Source organism: Fulvia fulva, chromosome 1 (assembly GCF_020509005.1).
Source record: "Fulvia fulva chromosome 1, complete sequence".
Taxonomy (NCBI): domain Eukaryota; kingdom Fungi; phylum Ascomycota; class Dothideomycetes; order Mycosphaerellales; family Mycosphaerellaceae; genus Fulvia; species Fulvia fulva.
Genome location: NC_063012.1, coordinates 270,991 through 289,117, shown reverse-complemented (window position 1 = coordinate 289,117; position 18,127 = coordinate 270,991). Strand labels below are relative to the sequence as shown.

The window sequence follows — 18,127 nt, the reverse complement described above, 5'->3', positions numbered from 1 at the left end:
ACACGCGACTCGGAAGTGATCCGAGAAACATGCACGTGACCCGCGATCGAAACGTGTCGACGCAAGAAGTTGGAGGATCGTCGCATGTGCGCTGTACAGGAGCACGTGGAGCACCACCCACACCCGTGAGCAACAGCCGCAGCTGCATCATCACCATCGCTACCGCACACATCACCTTCCCTCGCAACTCGCCTTCGTCTTTCACATGACATGACACGCCTCCCGATCTTCAACCCTAAATCCACCGTCAGTCCCATATAGGCAAGTCACAATGTTGGCCATGCGACCGCAGAGCAGCACCCCGGCTAGTGGAGCTGCAGGTGAGGGTGCGAACACTACCACCGCCGCACCACACGTGCATCGCTGAGCTAGCTGCTGCAGGAACTGCACAAGTCGACCGACTACTTCACCAGCTGGAACAGAATCTGGAGAATGCCAAACTCTCCCTGAAGCGTGGGTGCGATACGACACGAAGGCACATGCTACCAGCTGACGTCTGCTGTCAGAGGCGGAGCATGGGCTACGCCAGGTCAAGGTCTTGGGTCGCAGTGTCCACAATGCTGGCCCTATCTTTACCAAACGGGCATGCTTTACCAAGTTTCTCCCATCACGTCCAAGCAGCTAACGCGAACAGGGCGTCTCGATACTCTCAAGATATGGCCTGGATCAGGAGAGCTCCAACACATCGCGCGAGGCACTGCGATGTCTGGCCAATGCCTTTCTACTGGACGAACCATCGCGACAAACATTCGTCGACCTTGGCTATGCCCCAAGAGCCGCCGAACGACTGAAGAATGACGACCGTGAAGATGAATTCCTGCTATCAAGAATACTGTTTCTGCTGACCTACAACACCAAGATTGACTTTGAAGTCCTGCTGAACGACAACAAACTGGCCGACAGTATCAATCAGCAAATTGTACGCCATGCTAAGAACTTTTCCAGGTCTGGACGAAGGAAGTCGATCAACTCACCCTCCCAGGACATGGCTATGGTTGAGACCCTAAAGCTGCTATTCAACATTACCTACTACTATCCAGATTTGGCTTCTCGCTTCACGCCTTCAGTGGAGCCACTCATCAACATCATCCTCCACCATCCACTGCCATCGCCACCACTCCAGCCACCGATCACCTATCTTCTGAACGCCCTGTTGAATCTGGACCTGAACGCTGCCGAGAAGAAGACTCCATACGGGCGGGAAGCTCGTGTAAGCCCCTTGTTCCCATACTCGCATCCCGAGACGGTGGTCGACAGACTGTCTTGCATCCTGGACGAAGCAATTCGCAAGCAGCAAGAACGAGAGTTGGATCAGGCGGCAGCACCCTTGGTCACACTGATCAGACGCATGTACGAGCTCGCAACGCCACAGATGAAGTCATGGATGCGATGGCTTCTTCTACCCACCTCAAAAGATCGTGACAAGCCACTTGGTCAAGGAGAGACATTGTCCGCTCGCCTGCTACGGCTTTCGTGCTCACCAAACTTGCCAACCCTTCGCGAGAACGTCTCAAGTCTGCTGTTCGAGCTCAGTGACAAAGATGCCAGCAAATTCGTCAACAACATTGGCTATGGCTTCGCAGCTGGCTTCCTGATGAGCCATAACATCCAGATTCCAGCGAATGCTATGGAAGCTAGCAGTACTGCGAGTGAAGAATCGAACAGAGGAGTCGAGTTCAATCCGGTCACTGGCCAAAGGTGGAGCTCGGAAGATCATGATGCACCGAAGACGGTGCCTGAGATGACGGAAGAAGAAAAGGAGCGCGAAGCAGAACGACTGTTTGTGCTATTTGAGCGCCTCAAAGCTACCGGAGTTGTGGATATCAAGAATCCTGTCGAACAAGCAATAGATGATGGACGATTCGAAGAGCTTGACTAAGACACCCTTTTGAGGTCCGAGCCGGACTGCCAACCCATGCGAACTGCGGAGTCCTGCGCCAGTCATCAGCCCTTCAGCGCCACACTGTACCCCTTACAGCATCTGCGTACCGAGTAGTCTCATCACTTGCCGCAATCCTGACCTCCCACATGTCCAAGTCTTGCTCCATCACCGTTTCCCACACCACATTCTCATTGGTACGTGCATACTGGCCAGCATTCCGACACATCTCCGGGAGTGCCCTCGATACCTTCTGCACCGAGCCATCGGCATGATCGACTACAAAGCCTTGCGCTTGCTTGTCACAGACTAGCTGAGGAGACTGGAAGAATGCTCTGATGGCATCAATAACGTACGACCCGGTCCTCCTCGGGCTGTGCTGAGTTGCTGCAGACAATGTGGAGTTTCCTCCAGGATATGGACACACCATGACTATCCTAGCGCGGTCTATGCTTGAAGCAGTGAACCCATGCTGGTGAGCAACAACCTCGAGTCGCGAAAGAACCATGTCGTGAACGGCGTTGCCCTCTGTTGGATTGCAACATCGGTCGGGCGTCACGTGCCCTCCGGCACGACTGATGAAGGCATTCATGTGCGCACAAAAGCAACGCTCGGCGTCGATGGGGAAGTAGAGACCTACGCATGTGTGGCAGTTGAGAGTTCCGACATGGCTCACTTGATGGACAGGTTGGCTATTTGTGTCGATAAGTCCCGACCCGGATCCGATCTTCATGACACCACCACGGCCCTCGTTCACATTGTGGAACTTGATGGTTACTTTCATTGCAAGGAGTGGGTGCTTTGCAGCTTTTAGCCCATTGCTTAATCATGTCATGGTTATATGATCGCCTTGACAAACAAACAACAATCCACCAATCCAACCCAACTCCCCTCCAACAAAGCCACTCACCACTTCTCCACAGCACCATCTACTTTTCCTCCCCCCTCCCAAGCACCGCCTTCAACACACTCACCAGAACTGCCCCAGCACCCTCCCTCATTGCCCCACTCCTCCAACACACCGTGCGGTCAGGCCTCAGTAGCACACATCCATCCTCCTCAACCTCCCTTCTCCTCTCCCAGTCCCCGTAAACATCCTCGTAATCCTGATGCCACCCGATACTATACGCATTAACCACCACCCCTTCCAACTGCCTCCCTGCCTCAAGCGCCGCATTCTTCCATGCGTCCCCGCCAACGCCCGTCAAGACGCAGAATGCACCGTGGCCGGCGAGGTCAATTGTACTGATCGGTGCATCAATGGGAGACCGCTTACTGAGCCACGCATGCGGCACGCGCGAACCCGGGTATGTGGAAATCTGGTACTCAAGCACTGCATCCAGTGGTTGTGGGCGGCGGGCTTCTTTCTCATCCTCGAGAAATACCGCAGAGGACTCGTACCGTTGGTTCATCTCCACACCTATCCCGCCAAACTCGTGCGCCGTGTACGCGATGGCTTCGCGTAACCTGTTCCTCCGTGCTCGCCCAGCTTCGGTCGCGGCGCTGAGTTCGGCGTGCTGGCGCTTCCTTTCCTCGACGTCTTTTGGTAAGGCTCCGAGAGCTTCCCAGACGGGGACGTGGTCCCGGAGACCTTGGTTGGCGCGTTGGATCACGCCGGCGCCGATGGGTTGGCGTTCTGTACTGAAGGATTTCAAGAGCTTGGGGTCTGCGAGGCCTTTCTCGACGTAGGCGATTTTCCAGGCTAGATTCCAGGCATCTTGGACGCAGGTGTTTGATCCTAAGCCATTGAGCGGCGGGTGTCGGTGGACTGCATCACCCAATAAGTGGATCCTTCCAGTATCATCCGAGTACCGCTCTGCCACGATCTCGTTGATGTACCATTTACTCATACCCTTAATCGTCACGGGAATGGAGTCATCACCGATCATCTCACGAACCCGTTTGAGAACTTCCCCTTCCTCTAGCCTGATGCTGAAATCATCAAAGCCCGGCTCCGGAAACATGATGAACATCCACTCATGCCACGGCTTCACCATTCTCAGAATACAACTCCAACCCCAGGCCGGGTGGACCAGTCCTGGCGTCAGGATCCAGTGCAAGTTGCCCATTCGGTGGGGCATGTGTTTCGACAAATCTGCTTCGACTAGAATGTTGAGAGCAAGACCTTGACCGGGCGATTTAATGAGGGGGAGGTTGAGCTGGCGCATTACTTGGGACCTAGCGCCGTCGGCGCCGAAGAGGTATTTGGAGCGGATGGTGTAGGTGTGGCCGGTAAGGTTGTCTTTTATGGTGGAGGTGATGGGGCCAGTGGGGTCGGGTTGGGAGTAGTGGAGGAAGGAGGAGTCGAAGCGGATGTGCCAGGAGTTGTTCAGGGCATGTTGGACTAGGATGGGTTCGAGGAGGGTTTGGGGGAGGTCGATGTGGCGACATGGACTGGCGGCTTCGTAGTCTCCTTTGCGGTCTGGATGGGGTTAATCAATGGTCATGTTCGAAGATGTGTACATGTGAGTGGGACATGAGACATACCAGGCTGACTCCCCCAACTATACACCCTCCCAAACTCCTCACCAGCCATATCATGACTAGTCTGCCGTCAGCACCACATCCCCTCCCAATTCTACTCCAAACAGCCTCCATCATCATGCGAACTCAGTTCAGCTCACCACCACCGTGTATGAACCATGCACTCCCCGCTTGTTCCATTCCTCACCGCTTCTTCCTCCAGCCCGATATCTCTCAAACATTCCAATGCGGCGGGGTTCGTGATATGGGCACGAGGTTCCTTTGCTGTGCCGGGAGCTGCCGCTACTACGATCCCTTTCAATCCGTAGGACGCGAGGAAGCATGCTAACGAAGCACCGGCGGGACCAGCACCAATGATGAGGAAGGGTGTTTCAATGGGGTCTGTGTTTGAGTCGGCGGTGCCGTTGGCATTTGGTGTGGAAGTATCCGCCATGGTGGCGGGGCGAGGTGAAGTGGGCAAAGATGGGCAATGTGATCTTGTTAGAGGTTACACAAGGTGTGTAGAGGTTATATGTACTCATGCATGAGTGCATGCAGTCACTTCCGCAATAGGCATCATAGAGACTGTTGCTTAGGATCTGCTTAGAGAGCCTGATTAATGCAGTCTGCAGGCACAGCTTCCGGGTGAAGTGCCGAGGTGGGGTGGATCGAGTGGAGTCTAGATGCAGGAACCGCAATGCCATGAGTGATCAAACGAGAATAACATCTGCCAGGGCCATTTCGCATCCTTAGCATCTCGCAAGCGTGCGGGTAAATCCTCTCACGACTAGGATATGTTTGCTGTCGGAGCGGCGGATTTCCGGCACGCTTGCGAGATGCTGAGGATGCGAAATGACCCTGGCAGATGTTATACCGTTGTGCTGTCTCCGAAGATGTTGGCAATCCATACAGCTGTAGAACCGCCGACGGTCGTGTGCGATCTCCTCTGCGAGCGCTACCTATGCTCGAAGTACTGTACATTGTGCTGGCTTGGGCGACATGGATCTAATGGAAAATGACATGCTCAAGGCCTCCCTGCTCCTTCAAAACCTTCTGCGTCAAACGCATGAGGTTGTCCTGCAGGTGTGTGCTTCGCGATAGCTCACTACCTGGCTCGATCGCGGCAGGCGGGCAAACATACTCGCCGGAGTTCTTGGTCGTTGTAGCTGCATACAGTGTCGAAAGCGCACCCTCGAATGGCTCCTTTTTGAAAGGTCTTGCAACTGTGCTCATCAAGTAGCCAGCCAAAGGGTATGGCTCGTGGATGTCTTCCGTGCTCATCTTCGTGTTGACTACGCCAGGGTGTGTAGCACTGGCCAGAATGTTGGGATACTCCTTCGTGAGATGTCTCGCGAGCCATCGAGCGTACAGAATGACTGCCAGCTTCGAACGACCGTACTGTGCGAGTGGACCGTGGTCTTGATTGAGCTCTGCAAGACTCTCAAACTCGGTGTCCTTCGGCGACTGCTCGTGAGTGTTCGAAGCGAGCCCGGCAATGCGGACGATGTTTCCTGCATTAGCAGTCTTCTTCATGGTAGGAAGTAGGTACGAGGTGAGCAGGACATGACCCATGTGGTTTGTTGCCATATGCCTGTCCACGCCCTTGTCCGTCAACTCCATGGTCATGATGCCACGACCAGCGTTGTTGATCAGGATGTCGATGCGCTCATTCTCTGCTGCCAGCTTCTTTGCGACCTCGATGGTCTTGTCCCAGTTGCTGATGTCTAGCTGAATCCACTCTGTTGCATCTGCCTTCTCTTGTCCCAGTTCCGATGCGACTGCTTCCTTTGCTCCATCAACGACGTCCTTGGAGAGGGAGAGGATGTATAGCTTCTTGACGCCTTTCGAAAGGAGCGTGTGTGTGCAGGCGTATCCGATGCCTACAACAGTCAGCACATGGCATCGCGGATTCTCTCTGATCTGACATGCCTTCACTGCCGCCTGTCACAATAGCGACCTTCCCACTCAAATCTGGAATGTCGTCGATGGAGAAGTTTTGGCCGGCAGGAGTCAGTTTCTCTGCGACACCACCCAAATTCTGGGAGAAAGTGCTCTTCACTTGATCGAGTGTGGAAGACATGGTCGCAAAGCTCGCTCTGGTGGTTCGTGTCGGTGTTCGTAGTGGTGTTGTCAGTGTTGGTGTGAATTTTGCCAGTCTTGCACAACGGAAAATGGGTATCATAACTCCTGAGCAACCTCACCTGGGTATGTCGTAGGAATCGCGTCACAGGCCATGTACAACATTGAACCGCGTTCCTGCAGATGTGTCTGTCATGGCGACGTCAGTGGAAGTGGTGATGTCAAGACTCTGACTTCGAACAAAGGCGGCTTCCTATATGAATGCATATACACGCTCTTACACACAAGCTCCGATCCAGGCAGGTCTGATCGTGGACGACGTCCCCGTGGCTCGAAGCATTGCATCGCCGCCAGCTGAGAGAGTCCTTGTGGCATTGCAGTGCGGTGGAAGCTGGTCGGCGTAGATCGCGTCCATCATAATCTGTACGTGGCAGGAGTATCAATTCAGTAGCGCATGGACAGCCTCTTGCACTCAAGGCGGTCGCCTTGTATCGAGACTATCGACGGCTGATGTTGTGAGAAGGAGCATTGGCATCATCATGATCAAAATCCCGTGATCGCGACCATGCCATATTCGGCATCGAGATAAGGTTCGGCAACAGCCGCAGATGTGCCGAGATCTGTTCTGAAGAAGTCGCTTGGTCGCGTTGTGTTGTAAATTTCATCTCTCCACTCCATGACCATTCACATTTGCACTGCTCGTCAACGGACATCAATACAACATTGTACGACAGCGATCAGGTTCGACGTGGACAGCTTCCTGTTTGCCCGCAAGGCCGACTTCCCAGCGCCTTGCGCCCGATGCGCTCACTGGTTGACAAGGCAAGAAATCATAGCATGGAGATTGGCAGTCCTTGCACGCGAGATGATATCTGGTCTTTTTCCTTCCTGGCTTCGCACTTCGAGAGCGTCATTCGATTTGGTTTACGGATTCCACTTCTCGACTATGGACCACTGTCGCCGACGCTGTAAACTTTCGTTCGGGAAATTACGCAGGTTGAGCTCGATGTAGGTTCTCACCTGCGTCCTGTGCGTCCCTCATAGGAGAAAACCATCTGTGAGAGCTGCTCCAGCGATGGCTTGAAGATGGCCCATCTGCACTACAGTAACAACGCCCCTCTGGCCTGTCGAGCCTGCACGGCCGCTTGCGCGGCCGCAAGGCCACTCGCTAGGGTGCTGACAGGTGACTTGGCATGTACTATCTGTAGGTTCGCCGCATTCCGAGCTCGATCTAGGTCTACATAGCACTTCTCGATCTCGTGTTGTCGAAACTCATTATCCGGGGCTTTCGTCAACTTCAGCACCCTCTAGTGATGCATACTTCCAGCCATGCGGCTTAAGGCATCTTCAAGACGACCCCTTAGGCTCTACTCTGAGCTGCAGGCCCGGCTAGGACCAAGCTGATTCTCGCGCGCTAATATCGGCTATACTCGCGCAAGACTACATATTGCATTTGCTAGCACCCGCCTCCACCGTACAGCGTACTGTCGGCTGTTCAAGTTGCATTGGTGGTTTAGTGGTAAAATTAGCCGTTGCCAATGCAGTAACCTGCTTTGTCGGCTAGCCCCGGGTTCGATTCCGTGAGTTTCTTTCTCTGACGCATGTATGCGAATGCATATGCTAACTACATACTAGCGGCCGATGCATTGAAAATATTACCTTTTTGTTTGTTGGTAATAAGTAAAGCGGGCCCGCAGCCTTATCTATGTTTCCGTATTAGTGGACTGAATCTTTGATTTTGAACTCGTCGTAAGTAATAACGTTGCAGAGGGTGTGGTGTTGTGGTAGGATGGGGAGAAACGATATGGTGAACATGGGTTGGAATTTTTGGTCTGCGGCAAAGACCGAGGTTTGACCGAGAGTCTGGCACGTTGAAGCAACGAAGACAGATGGGCGATGGTGTCAGTATACTGGATAGAGTGCTGTATGCTGTGGTATGACTGTGGTAGTTCATTGTTGCGATTTGATCGAGATGCTGAAAAGTCTTGGCGTGAGGACGACATCCTTTGGTTTGGACTGCCAGGCATCATCTCAATGATGCATGAGACAGTATGGATCCAGATCGTGAAGAAGCGACTACACCAGAAAGATGACGTCCATGACGCTGCCGGAGTGGCTATGCATACGCACGAAAGTAAGACTCGCGGCCCTTCCGGACGATCCGACGCCGTGCTGACAGGCCAGCATGGACATAGACATACCAGAACGACGCATTCGTTTGCCATATTCCCTGATGGCGTGGCAGTGTCATGTGTTCATGTACTGCCCTGGCGTCGTCATCGCGAGAGAGAGTGTATAGATGCCTCTTGGTTCCCATTCGTATCCGGCTGACTGGAGCGTTGCACCAAGCTCTCTTTCTGCTCGAGTGCAGTGGCAGGACGTCTGAACACTGCACACTGTACACTGTCCACTGATCGGTCCAACATGACATACTGCTACACGAACGCCTTTGGCGATACCATCTGCGAGGACTCCGGCTGGCGAAAATGGGGAAGATGGGTCCTGCTGGGCGTGACGCTTGCGTTCATGATTGCTTTTGTGGCAGGGTTTGTTGCATTCAGGTGAGTCCCAGAATTTGAATGAGGTATATTCGTAGCTGATCAGTAGTAGCTACATCTCATCACGAAGACGAGCGAAAGCTGGGCTTCGACCAGTATACGGTACGGGATGGGCAGCACCTCCGCCGTATCAAGTGCGAGATCCACATCCTGAAGCTGGCAAGAGAGTGAGCGAGGAGAGTGAGCTGCCGGATTATGCGCCACCGAGACCGGGTGCTGCGACCGGACCCGTAGTGGCATGAGGATATCCGCATATGAGGACGCAGTCCAAGAGGGCCAGTTTCGGTTGAAAGGGCATCGAAGGCATCATGGCGGGTGGAAGTCCTGGCAACTGGTTCGTGTGGGTATGCCAGAGCTATGCATATCATTTTCCGTGCAATTTACTTCGTCAGTCATTCAGCTCAGTCCTTGTACTCCCAAGTCACGCTATATCCATCCTTGACGAGAACTGCGTAAGCATCACCAGCGAAAGCCGTGCCCGTTACCGCCATCCATTTGTCTCCGGAAGCCTTCATCGCGGCAAGCAAAACTTTGTACGCGAATTGTCCAGGAATGAGACCTCGCCACCGTAGCCTCACCAAATCTTCGCCCTGTGGGTCTCCAGATATGCCTGGAACCTGATACCGCGAGAACAGCGAGTCCATATCATCCTTCTCCCGGATCCGTGGTGAACCCATCATGGCCAGAGAAATCCACTCCAGAATCTCAGCAGATTCCGCATAGTCTTCTTCCTTCAGCTCTGCAGGCATAAAGGGCACAAGCGCTTTCGCCATGGTGACGACTTGTGGCTCAATCTGCCTTACAAGCGGCGCAAACTCCTTGATCACACCGCCCCCATCTTCCTTACCATTCAAGTCACGAAACAACCACGTCACACTCTCAACAAGCACATTCTTAAACGCCCAAACGAGCCTCTCGAATCCAGGTTTGCCGTGCACTATAGACGGTAACCTCAGGTTAAGCTCAATTTCGTACCTAGCCTTAACGTGCTTTCTGCCCAAAGTCTTCTCGCGATCAATGACTTTTCCCTGCAGGCCCATCTTCTCGAAAGTAGGTTTGTCGACTTCCATGTGCAGGACGCCTTCGGCCAAGGAGTAGATGGGATCAATACCAGCGCGGCCTTGGGATAACATGAGAATGTTTGAAGCGGGAGATTTGATGTACTCGGTGAAGAAGTCGCCAGTGATGAGGTCGAGGGGTTTCATGTGGACTTTGGAGTATGTGAGAGTGCCTGTGCCGTTTTTCAAGGAGTCTTGCAGTCTTGATGCCGAGGAGGAGGAGGGGAGGAGAAGGTCAAGCTTTGGGTTGTCAGTCGTTTGGATATTTCAAGCCGCGAAAAGTGCTTACAGTGTGAGTGAAATTCTGACTGAGCACAGTGGATAAAGGTCGCTTCTTCGTAGGTGGCTGTTCATGATTGAGGAAGTTTGACAGTTTCGTGGTCGTGACAAGACATTTGGGCCTTGGGCCACTGTCTTTGTTGAGGTCCAGCATGTTCGTTTAAGTGTTGGCTCACATCGCCGTGATCAATCTTGGTAGCCGGCTAGCCTCTCATCGACGAATGCGTTTCTTGTTGGTGCATGTCGTGTTGCGTGCATTTCATCTTTGTTGATGGTTGAAGAAAGGGCGAAGAAGTTCATCTATGACGGAGAGAGCTCCGCTGATGCTTGATTGGTGGACCAGAAAGAGTTGTGTCGTTGGCTGGGACTACCTATCTTCCCATCAACAACATTCGTTACGCGCACACATGCATCCAGGGCAATCGCAAGGCGCCTACTACACTGGCAGCGGGAATCTCGAAGGACAAGACTGTCTCTTGTCCTGGTATGCTCGATCCTTGAAAATGAAACTCGTTCGCTAAGTACCTCTCTTTTCCTCTTCGCGCCGGAGCATACCTACACCTCAGAATTACGATGCGCAGCACATTCCTGTTGACTGCATTTGTGGTCGTGGATAATGGCCTCCTCGCGCGAGCAGGCCGCCCATAGTACCGCGTTGGCTTCGATTTCTCCTTGGATTATGCTGTAGCAAGCATCTCTTTCCCGAACCACACCTTCGTCGATGTCGCTACGGTGCAGGGCGGAGCGGAATATCGACAAGCCATGCGAGCGTTCATGTCAACTGTGGCGAAAGATACCAAGGCCCTTTCAGTCCTGCAGTCGTCACGCGGCTTCATCCAGCGGCAGCTCCCTGCCTGGTTACAACCCGCTGTTGGACAACTCTGCAGTCATCTTCCGCAATCATGGTTCGGCGATCTACATCTGACTGACACCGCTCGAGCCTTCGGTCCCATGCTTCAGACTCTCAAGACAGCAGGCGAATCCTATCTTGGTATGGTAGACTGCCTCCACACCATCGGCGTATCTCTTCCACGACCCATATCGCCCCAGCTCCACGGCTCTCTCCAGTCGGCTGCTTCATCGCTCTCACTCTCCCTCCTGGATCCCCGCTTCTCACGCCTTCCCGCTGGGGTATACGCGGCAAGTGGTTATGGAGTGGCCGCGAAATGCCGCAACTTTCCGACAGATTACTGCGACGAGGCACGGTTGATGTTAGCGATCGACTACAGCCGCGCTGCGCTCACGGCAGCGCTCATTCACGAGGATGTGCCATTGTATCGCACACTTCGTACCTTTCACTCCGAGACGCTCGGCGGGGCAGCGCTGGACCGCACATGTTCATCCCCCGATCGTAGGGATCTCGACTGCACGGCAGGGCTGCGGGTCGCGTTGACAAACATTACAAAGCTTCCGGCGTCAGAAGACGAAGATGCCAAAGAGATAACCTTCGTCCAGACTATCGTAGTTCACGGTGAATCTGCCTCCGACTTCAGACTCAACTCTGTCTTACGAGACGTGCTCTCTAGAGGTGACGACGACGATGATGGTGGCAATGCTATGGAATTTATCGTTAACGGCGGACAATCATCGAGCCACGTCTCGCCACTCTACGCCGCCGCGCGTGGCATCGCAGAGTTCGGCTGGCTGGTAATCGATGAGCCACTTCCAGACGGATGCAATTGCAACGACTTCACGAGACGACGCATGTGTTGAGAAAGTAACGGCAGCTGTAGCAGGATTCCTTGGTTGCTCCTACCATCTCAGGTCGAATGCTATGTTGCCGGTACAAATACAGACTCAAGATCTGATTATATACCAATAAAGCGACTATATCTAGATCCCATCTCGTCATGCAGTTCAGTCTGTTGATTCAACCGTCTGTTGTACGGAATACTGCCTGAAAGTGTCTCTTCCTTGGCTTGCTCAATCGTTGACCAACTCGCCTAGCAAGCAGGCCAACGACATGTCGTTGACAACACGAGGCAGATCGTTGAGCCGCATGGTACTGTCGCCCAGCAAGCCAGATCCGAGACATTCTCGAACAGTCCCGGGTCGGATAAGGTAGGAGCACACGTGAAGTGGGCTCGAGCTCTCTTCAGACCCCGCAGTAGTGACGCGCCACGCTGTTCCCCATGCGTTTGCTGATCTCGTGCGAAACATCGGTCGTACGCCGTCTGAGTAATAGCATCGCATGCATTGGATTGTGCTGTTTCGCGGCGCTACAGTAGTCGATCGCAGTAGCATTGGGTCCAGAAGTTCTGTGACGATGTGAATGTTCGGTCTTCCGGGCAGCCTCGCGTTGAGCTGCCTCGCTTGTCAGCAGCAGCTCCGTGGTGCCTGACCAGGCCAGCTGCCAGCTCCAGCTCGTCTGCGGTCACGTTACAGAAGATACAAGCTTGACGTACCACAGGGCGTTTTGATTAGCTGTATCCCCGCAAAGATACACTGGTACAGCACAGCGGTCAGACGGCAGGTGGTTGGTCGAGACAACGACATGTGAGCTCTTCAAGAGCAGAGCACCCAGCATGACGTCTCCCCTCTCATGATCCTCCGAATGCATCGCACGCCTGCCACTACCTGCTTACCGCGGGACTGAGACTCATTTGCTGGGCACAGCTATAGCTGCCTTGCTTGCTTGCTTGCTTGCTCCCACCACCTCATCGGAAACGTGACCATTGTTTGTTCGCCTGTATCTTGGTATCCAGACAGCTGCTTGACGGAGATCGTGTGGACGCGAGCGAGACGCGGGGTGAATCGGCACAGCTATCAGGCACTTCTGCTTTCACATGTGAGTACGAGGATACCCACGGGTATGGCCGGGTGTACCTGGACCATTTATCTCGTCAACGTGCTTGCTGCGAGCCGGATGCTGGTCGCGGAGATATGTGTAGCGACCTCGCTGCTTGGGATTGTGTTGAGAGCTGGGTTAGTACCATGAACAACCACTGACGTGGAGCAGTTGCAAAGCAGACATCCGCACTTGCGCAAACGATCGAGCGAAGAACTTGGAGTCTGAAGATCAGTAACAGCAGTCAACTGGCAAGCGTTACTGAGACAAACGATCGATCATGGCTTCCGCAGTAGAAGCAGCGAAACGCAAGGCCAATGAGGCTCTCAACGCTGCCAAAGTTGCCGCAGAAGACGCTCCGGCAGCAATGCAGAAGGCATCCGAGAATCCCCAGAAAGCGACACAAGACTTCTTGCACAGTCCATTCATGCGAACGGCGCTACCCTTCGTCAATGGAGGTGCGGCAGGTATGGTCGCGACATCCGTCATCCAGCCAATCGATATGATCAAGGTCCGGTTACAACTCGCCGGCGAAGGCGTCAAGACCGGGCCCAAGCCCACACCCATAACGGTCACAAGAGATATCATTGCCGCGGGCAAGGTCATGGATCTTTACACTGGTCTTTCTGCTGGCTTGCTGCGACAGGCGGTATACACCACAGCACGTCTCGGTTTCTTCGACACTTTCATGAAGAGCCTGGGTGCAAGAGCAGAAGCTAATGGCCAGAAGATCGGGTTCAAAGAGCGAGCGGCTGCTGGTTTGTCGGCTGGTGGTATCGCGGCCTTCGTTGGTAATCCCGCGGACTTGGCCTTGATCCGGATGCAGAGTGATGGGTTGAAGCCAAAGGCTGAACGAGCCAACTACCGTGGTGTCGGAGATGCGCTGACGAGGATCGCGAAGAACGAAGGCGTTGCTCGTCTGTGGGCAGGTGCCACTCCAACCGTGATTCGTGCCATGGCATTGAACTTCGGCCAGCTTGCATTCTTCTCGGAAGCCAAGTCACAGCTCAAAGACACATCTCTAGGTCCAAGAGCGCAGACTTTGACTGCCTCTGCGATTGCTGGATTCTTCGCGTCATTCTTCAGTTTGCCATTTGACTTCATCAAGACCCGTCTCCAGAAGCAGAGCAGGAAACCGGATGGCACCATGCCATACAAGAACTTCCTGGACTGTGCCCAGAAGGTGATCCGGGAAGAAGGTCCGCTGCGATTCTATCGAGGTTTCACCACATACTATACCCGTATTGCGCCGCACGCGTAAGTAAGTCCCCGTTACTATTGAAGAAGATACTGACACTGCCGCAGCATGGTGACCTTGATAGTTGCTGATTATTTGAACTTCATCACGAAGTAAGAGAAGGAACCAGGTGGAGTGGCGTTTTAGATGGTCTTCGGAAGGTAGTAGTCGGCATGTCGAAATGCATCAACAGCATGCGCATAGCATAGGGCATGAAGGCGCAGGTGTCTCTCGGATAGTTCATCAGTGTAGATAGGCCATGACATGCCAGTGTTCAACATGGTTGCTGTCTGGTTTCTGCAAGAAGACAACTTTCTTTCTTCTCGACCCGATCTTTCAACCGGGCCGGTCTTCCGAGATTGAAAGTCGCGTCAACCTTCACTTCGACGCGTTCTTGTGAGAAGCATTGATTGTACATCACTCCTCGATCACAACAAGATGGCCTCTCGTGCTCGACAATCCACCGCACGGCCAACGCCAACGCCGACACCATCGCGTTCAGGCAGACAGTCGACAGTGCAGCCTGCACCCCGAGGTGGACCCACTGCCAGCATTACAGAGCCACCGGAATATGAAGCACCACAATTCCCGATCAACCCACAAGGGCAGCGTGCTTTGGCCGCCCTATCTCGCAGTCATGACCTGTCCAAGCTCGAAAAGCGGTTCAAAGACGCGCAGACTATGCTGACGCAGAGCGCGATGGACATCAACGATATTCTGCATGAGAAGGATGTTCGCATCAAGAAGACCCGCGAAAAGCATGAGCCAGGCGATGACGAGGAAAGCGACGCATTCTTGGAACAGCAGGAGCGAAGCTTGAAATCCTTACGCGAAAAGACGGAAAGCATGACGACGAGGATGGAGGAGCAGATGCGGAGGACTGTGGATGGCAGGGAGACGCTGCAACTCATGAAAGAGTCAGTGGAAGCCGCTCATACCGATGCTCGGAATCATGCGAGTACACAGGCTAGCACACAACCTGTACGAAGCCAGCGACGGCGAAGAACTGAAGGCGGAGACGGCGAGGAGGCAGAAGAGAGCAATGGGGAAGACGATGAGATCCCAGACTTCCAGCCTACAGACCCAGGTGCGGCTGGCACGCAAGCTGGTCGTCCACCTGTCGAAGTGTTCCGCGAACAAGTCGACGACCGCAAGACCCGCTACCAAATCCTGCCCATGTCCGATCGCTACGCAAGCAACGAAGAATACGTAAACTTCCGCCGCGTGATCCACGACGCCCAGTATCCCGACGACGACATCGAAATGGCACCTCCCGAAGAATGGTTCAACGAAGACGGCACAGTGCCACCTCCCGGTACAACAGCCCGACCGCGGGCCGGCGCTGACGAAGACGATTCTGATGAGGAGATCGCGATCAGCAGGGCGAACATCAGCACAAAGTGTCCCCTGACACTTCGAGAATTGAACGAACCCTACTCCTCCAAGAAGTGTCCCCACACCTTCGAGAAAGCCTCCATCATGGAATTCCTCGCTAGCCAAAGCGGACACTGCCAATGTCCAGTACCCGGCTGTAACCAAATGCTCAGCTACCTCGACCTCCACGTCGACGGCCTGATCGTGCGCAAGATCAAGCGCATTCAGCGTGCAGCTCAGGCGCAGGCAGAGGAGGGTTCTGATGAAGAAGACGATGATGGTGTGGGGAACGGGACGCAGAGGAATGCGTTTACGTTGCACTCTGATATTGATGGGGTAGAGGATGATGCTACGCCGTTGAATATCAAGACGCAGCCGAAATCCGAGCCGAGGCCTACGGGTGCGAGTGGTTTGCCGGGAAGTTCGCAGGCGCCGAGGAGCACGCAGGTGGTGGATTTGGGAGATAGTGACGAGGAGGAGGATGAGGATCAGACTATGGAGGATTGATGGAGTTGTGGGACGGCGTTTCTGGAAGTTTGATGTGAAATGATACCCCAGCCGTTACGACATAGCTCCATGAAAACGTACAACGCGCCCATATAGCTGTACAGAACGCTCTCGAACACACCAGGCATCATCCTGACCCTTATCTCTGTCCTCGGCTCTTCCAATCATTCCTCCCCAACTTACTCCCCAACCCGCCCGCACTCTTCTCCGGCCTGCCCACGCCCAGATTCTGCTCCTGATCCTTAATCTCAATCACCATCCCCCTCTTCGCACCCCTCTGCTCCGCCCGACTCGTCATCTGCAGCCCCGTCCTCCTCCTTCTCCTCCTCTCCTCCGCCGCCTCCCTCGCATCTTGCCTAGGCCCGCCGCGACCTGTCAGGCGTCGTGATGCGCGTTTGAGGGTTTGTTTCATGGTCCATTGGCGGCGTTTGGCGATGACCCAGAGGGATGTTGTTGCGGCTGTAGAAGGAATGGTCAGTGGATGGCTTGAGGCAAGGGACTGGGGTGGCTTGGACGTACCGCCGAAGAGAACGACTGCGACTACGATTATGATTATTGCGACGAGGCCGCCGGTGGAGAGGTTGAAGGAGGAGCCGGAGGAGTGGCCGGAGGCGCCGCCGTCGGTGTCGATGTCTTGGGAGTTGGAGGAGGAGCCGTAGATCCCCGAGGCGGGTTGGTCGGTTACGTTTGGGTCGTTGGAGGTTGCGGTGCTGGAGGCGGTTGGAGAGGTCGTGGCCGTTGCTGATGCGGTTTCTTGTCGTGCTATGAGGCCTTTGGCGTCGATTTGGTCGATCGCGAGGGCGGATGTGAGAGTGCCTGCCGCGCAGAGGCAGAGGTACAGTGAGAGTCTCATCCTGGCGTCGTTGTTCTTGGATCCGTATTCAAGCAGCGAGACTGCGCCAGCCAGATTTCAACGTAGGATCGCAACAGTACGAAAAGAGGAAGACTAGAGATAGGACGAAACAAACGCGTACCGTACAGAAGGAGACCTGAGCACTATACTTCCCTCGACGTGACCAGAGAGAGCACCGCCATTCTGGTAGCGCCCTATGCGAAGATCTGCTCGAAGCAGATGTGACCGTGCCTGGGCTACGAGAGTGCGACCAATCCTTAGCTGGGGCTGCGGTGTCGTCTGCTGCAGGTACCAATGAGAGATGGGGCTCATGCAGATGCAGTGGAAAAGTGAAGTCGGGATGGCGTGTGCTTGGAGAAGTTGGGCGCGTAAGGCGATGGGCGTTGTGATTGGTGGACGGACGCTTGGAAGGTGCAGGGATGTGAATTGTGACTGCCGACTGCAGCTGCGACTTCCTCTTTCTTTGCTGTGCGGCCCAGGATGGGCAGGGACAGAGATATGCCAAACTGGTGGCTGCTTGCAGGCGTGCGTATAGCCTCAATAATATGGGCAGACTTGCCCACCCGCTTGGCATAGCGTGCTTGGACGTGAACGAGGCGTGAAGTCCTGGGAATACATCGTGGTCTTGACGGGAGCACGGAGCAAGAGGTCATGAACGGCATACCTCGTGCACTCCCGACACAGGTGCGTTGTGCTGCGCGCATCGACTGTCTTGCTTGGGGTTGAGTGTTGGAAACCCGAGCGAGATCCTTCGTGAGCTCAATCCACCCGAGTCGGTAGGACGTCTCGTTATGGCTGTCGAACAAGTGGTTGTGAAGCAGCACGTGGCGATCGCTTTGGACTGCGGAAGAAGCTGAGGCGAAGATGCGGCCGCGAGAGTGTTGATGCGAAGAGATGGAGGTGCATATCGTAGGACGGAACATGTCGATGCAATACCCAGAGAGGCACATTTTCGGTCTATTGCAACATGGTAAGTGAGTGTCTTTGCTGCAACGTGCAAAGACACGTCTGCCTAGCTTCGCGCTTTCAATGAGGCAAGTGCATGAGCGACT

At 54.2% G+C, this 18,127-nt stretch overlaps 9 protein-coding genes across 9 annotated transcripts; 5 read left to right on the top strand and 4 right to left on the bottom strand.

The window, feature by feature from the left end:
• Positions 1-271: 271 nt before the first annotated feature.
• On the top strand, positions 272-1,879 carry CLAFUR5_00085 (Synembryn-like protein; the record flags this gene model as incomplete). The annotated part of the gene is made up of 4 exons (XM_047899233.1): positions 272-320; positions 382-453; positions 507-583; positions 635-1,879. The coding sequence occupies 4 exons, from the start codon at positions 272-274 to the stop codon at positions 1,877-1,879; spliced, it is 1,443 nt and encodes a 480-aa protein (XP_047755717.1).
• Positions 1,880-2,808: 929 nt separating this feature from the next.
• Positions 2,809-4,796, bottom strand: CLAFUR5_00084 (2,4-dichlorophenol 6-monooxygenase; the record flags this gene model as incomplete). The annotated part of the gene is made up of 3 exons (XM_047899232.1): positions 2,809-4,301; positions 4,343-4,422; positions 4,504-4,796. The coding sequence occupies 3 exons, from the start codon at positions 4,794-4,796 to the stop codon at positions 2,809-2,811; spliced, it is 1,866 nt and encodes a 621-aa protein (XP_047755716.1).
• A 551-nt stretch (positions 4,797-5,347) lies between these two features.
• On the bottom strand, positions 5,348-6,524 carry CLAFUR5_00083 (Putative oxidoreductase bli-4, mitochondrial; the record flags this gene model as incomplete). The annotated part of the gene is made up of 2 exons (XM_047899231.1): positions 5,348-6,222; positions 6,272-6,524. 2 exons carry the CDS (start codon positions 6,522-6,524, stop codon positions 5,348-5,350), a joined length of 1,128 nt encoding a protein of 375 aa, XP_047755711.1.
• A 2,321-nt stretch (positions 6,525-8,845) lies between these two features.
• Positions 8,846-9,221, top strand: CLAFUR5_00082 (uncharacterized protein; the record flags this gene model as incomplete). The annotated part of the gene is made up of 2 exons (XM_047899230.1): positions 8,846-8,982; positions 9,032-9,221. 2 exons carry the CDS (start codon positions 8,846-8,848, stop codon positions 9,219-9,221), a joined length of 327 nt encoding a protein of 108 aa, XP_047756238.1.
• Positions 9,222-9,380: 159 nt separating this feature from the next.
• CLAFUR5_00081 (uncharacterized protein) lies at positions 9,381-10,470 on the bottom strand (the record flags this gene model as incomplete). The annotated part of the gene is made up of 2 exons (XM_047899229.1): positions 9,381-10,277; positions 10,327-10,470. 2 exons carry the CDS (start codon positions 10,468-10,470, stop codon positions 9,381-9,383), a joined length of 1,041 nt encoding a protein of 346 aa, XP_047755713.1.
• Positions 10,471-11,090: 620 nt separating this feature from the next.
• On the top strand, positions 11,091-12,029 carry CLAFUR5_00080 (uncharacterized protein; the record flags this gene model as incomplete). Its single annotated transcript, XM_047899228.1, has 1 exon — positions 11,091-12,029. One exon carries the CDS (start codon positions 11,091-11,093, stop codon positions 12,027-12,029), a length of 939 nt encoding a protein of 312 aa, XP_047755712.1.
• Positions 12,030-13,384: 1,355 nt separating this feature from the next.
• CLAFUR5_00079 (Putative mitochondrial 2-oxoglutarate/malate carrier protein) lies at positions 13,385-14,458 on the top strand (the record flags this gene model as incomplete). Its single annotated transcript, XM_047899227.1, has 2 exons — positions 13,385-14,361; positions 14,410-14,458. The coding sequence occupies 2 exons, from the start codon at positions 13,385-13,387 to the stop codon at positions 14,456-14,458; spliced, it is 1,026 nt and encodes a 341-aa protein (XP_047757080.1).
• Positions 14,459-14,779: 321 nt separating this feature from the next.
• On the top strand, positions 14,780-16,222 carry CLAFUR5_00078 (uncharacterized protein; the record flags this gene model as incomplete). The annotated part of the gene is made up of 1 exon (XM_047899226.1): positions 14,780-16,222. The coding sequence occupies one exon, from the start codon at positions 14,780-14,782 to the stop codon at positions 16,220-16,222; it is 1,443 nt and encodes a 480-aa protein (XP_047757081.1).
• A 139-nt stretch (positions 16,223-16,361) lies between these two features.
• Positions 16,362-17,075, bottom strand: CLAFUR5_00077 (uncharacterized protein; the record flags this gene model as incomplete). Its single annotated transcript, XM_047899225.1, has 2 exons — positions 16,362-16,681; positions 16,742-17,075. 2 exons carry the CDS (start codon positions 17,073-17,075, stop codon positions 16,362-16,364), a joined length of 654 nt encoding a protein of 217 aa, XP_047757076.1.
• Between the last annotated feature and the right edge of the window lie 1,052 nt (positions 17,076-18,127).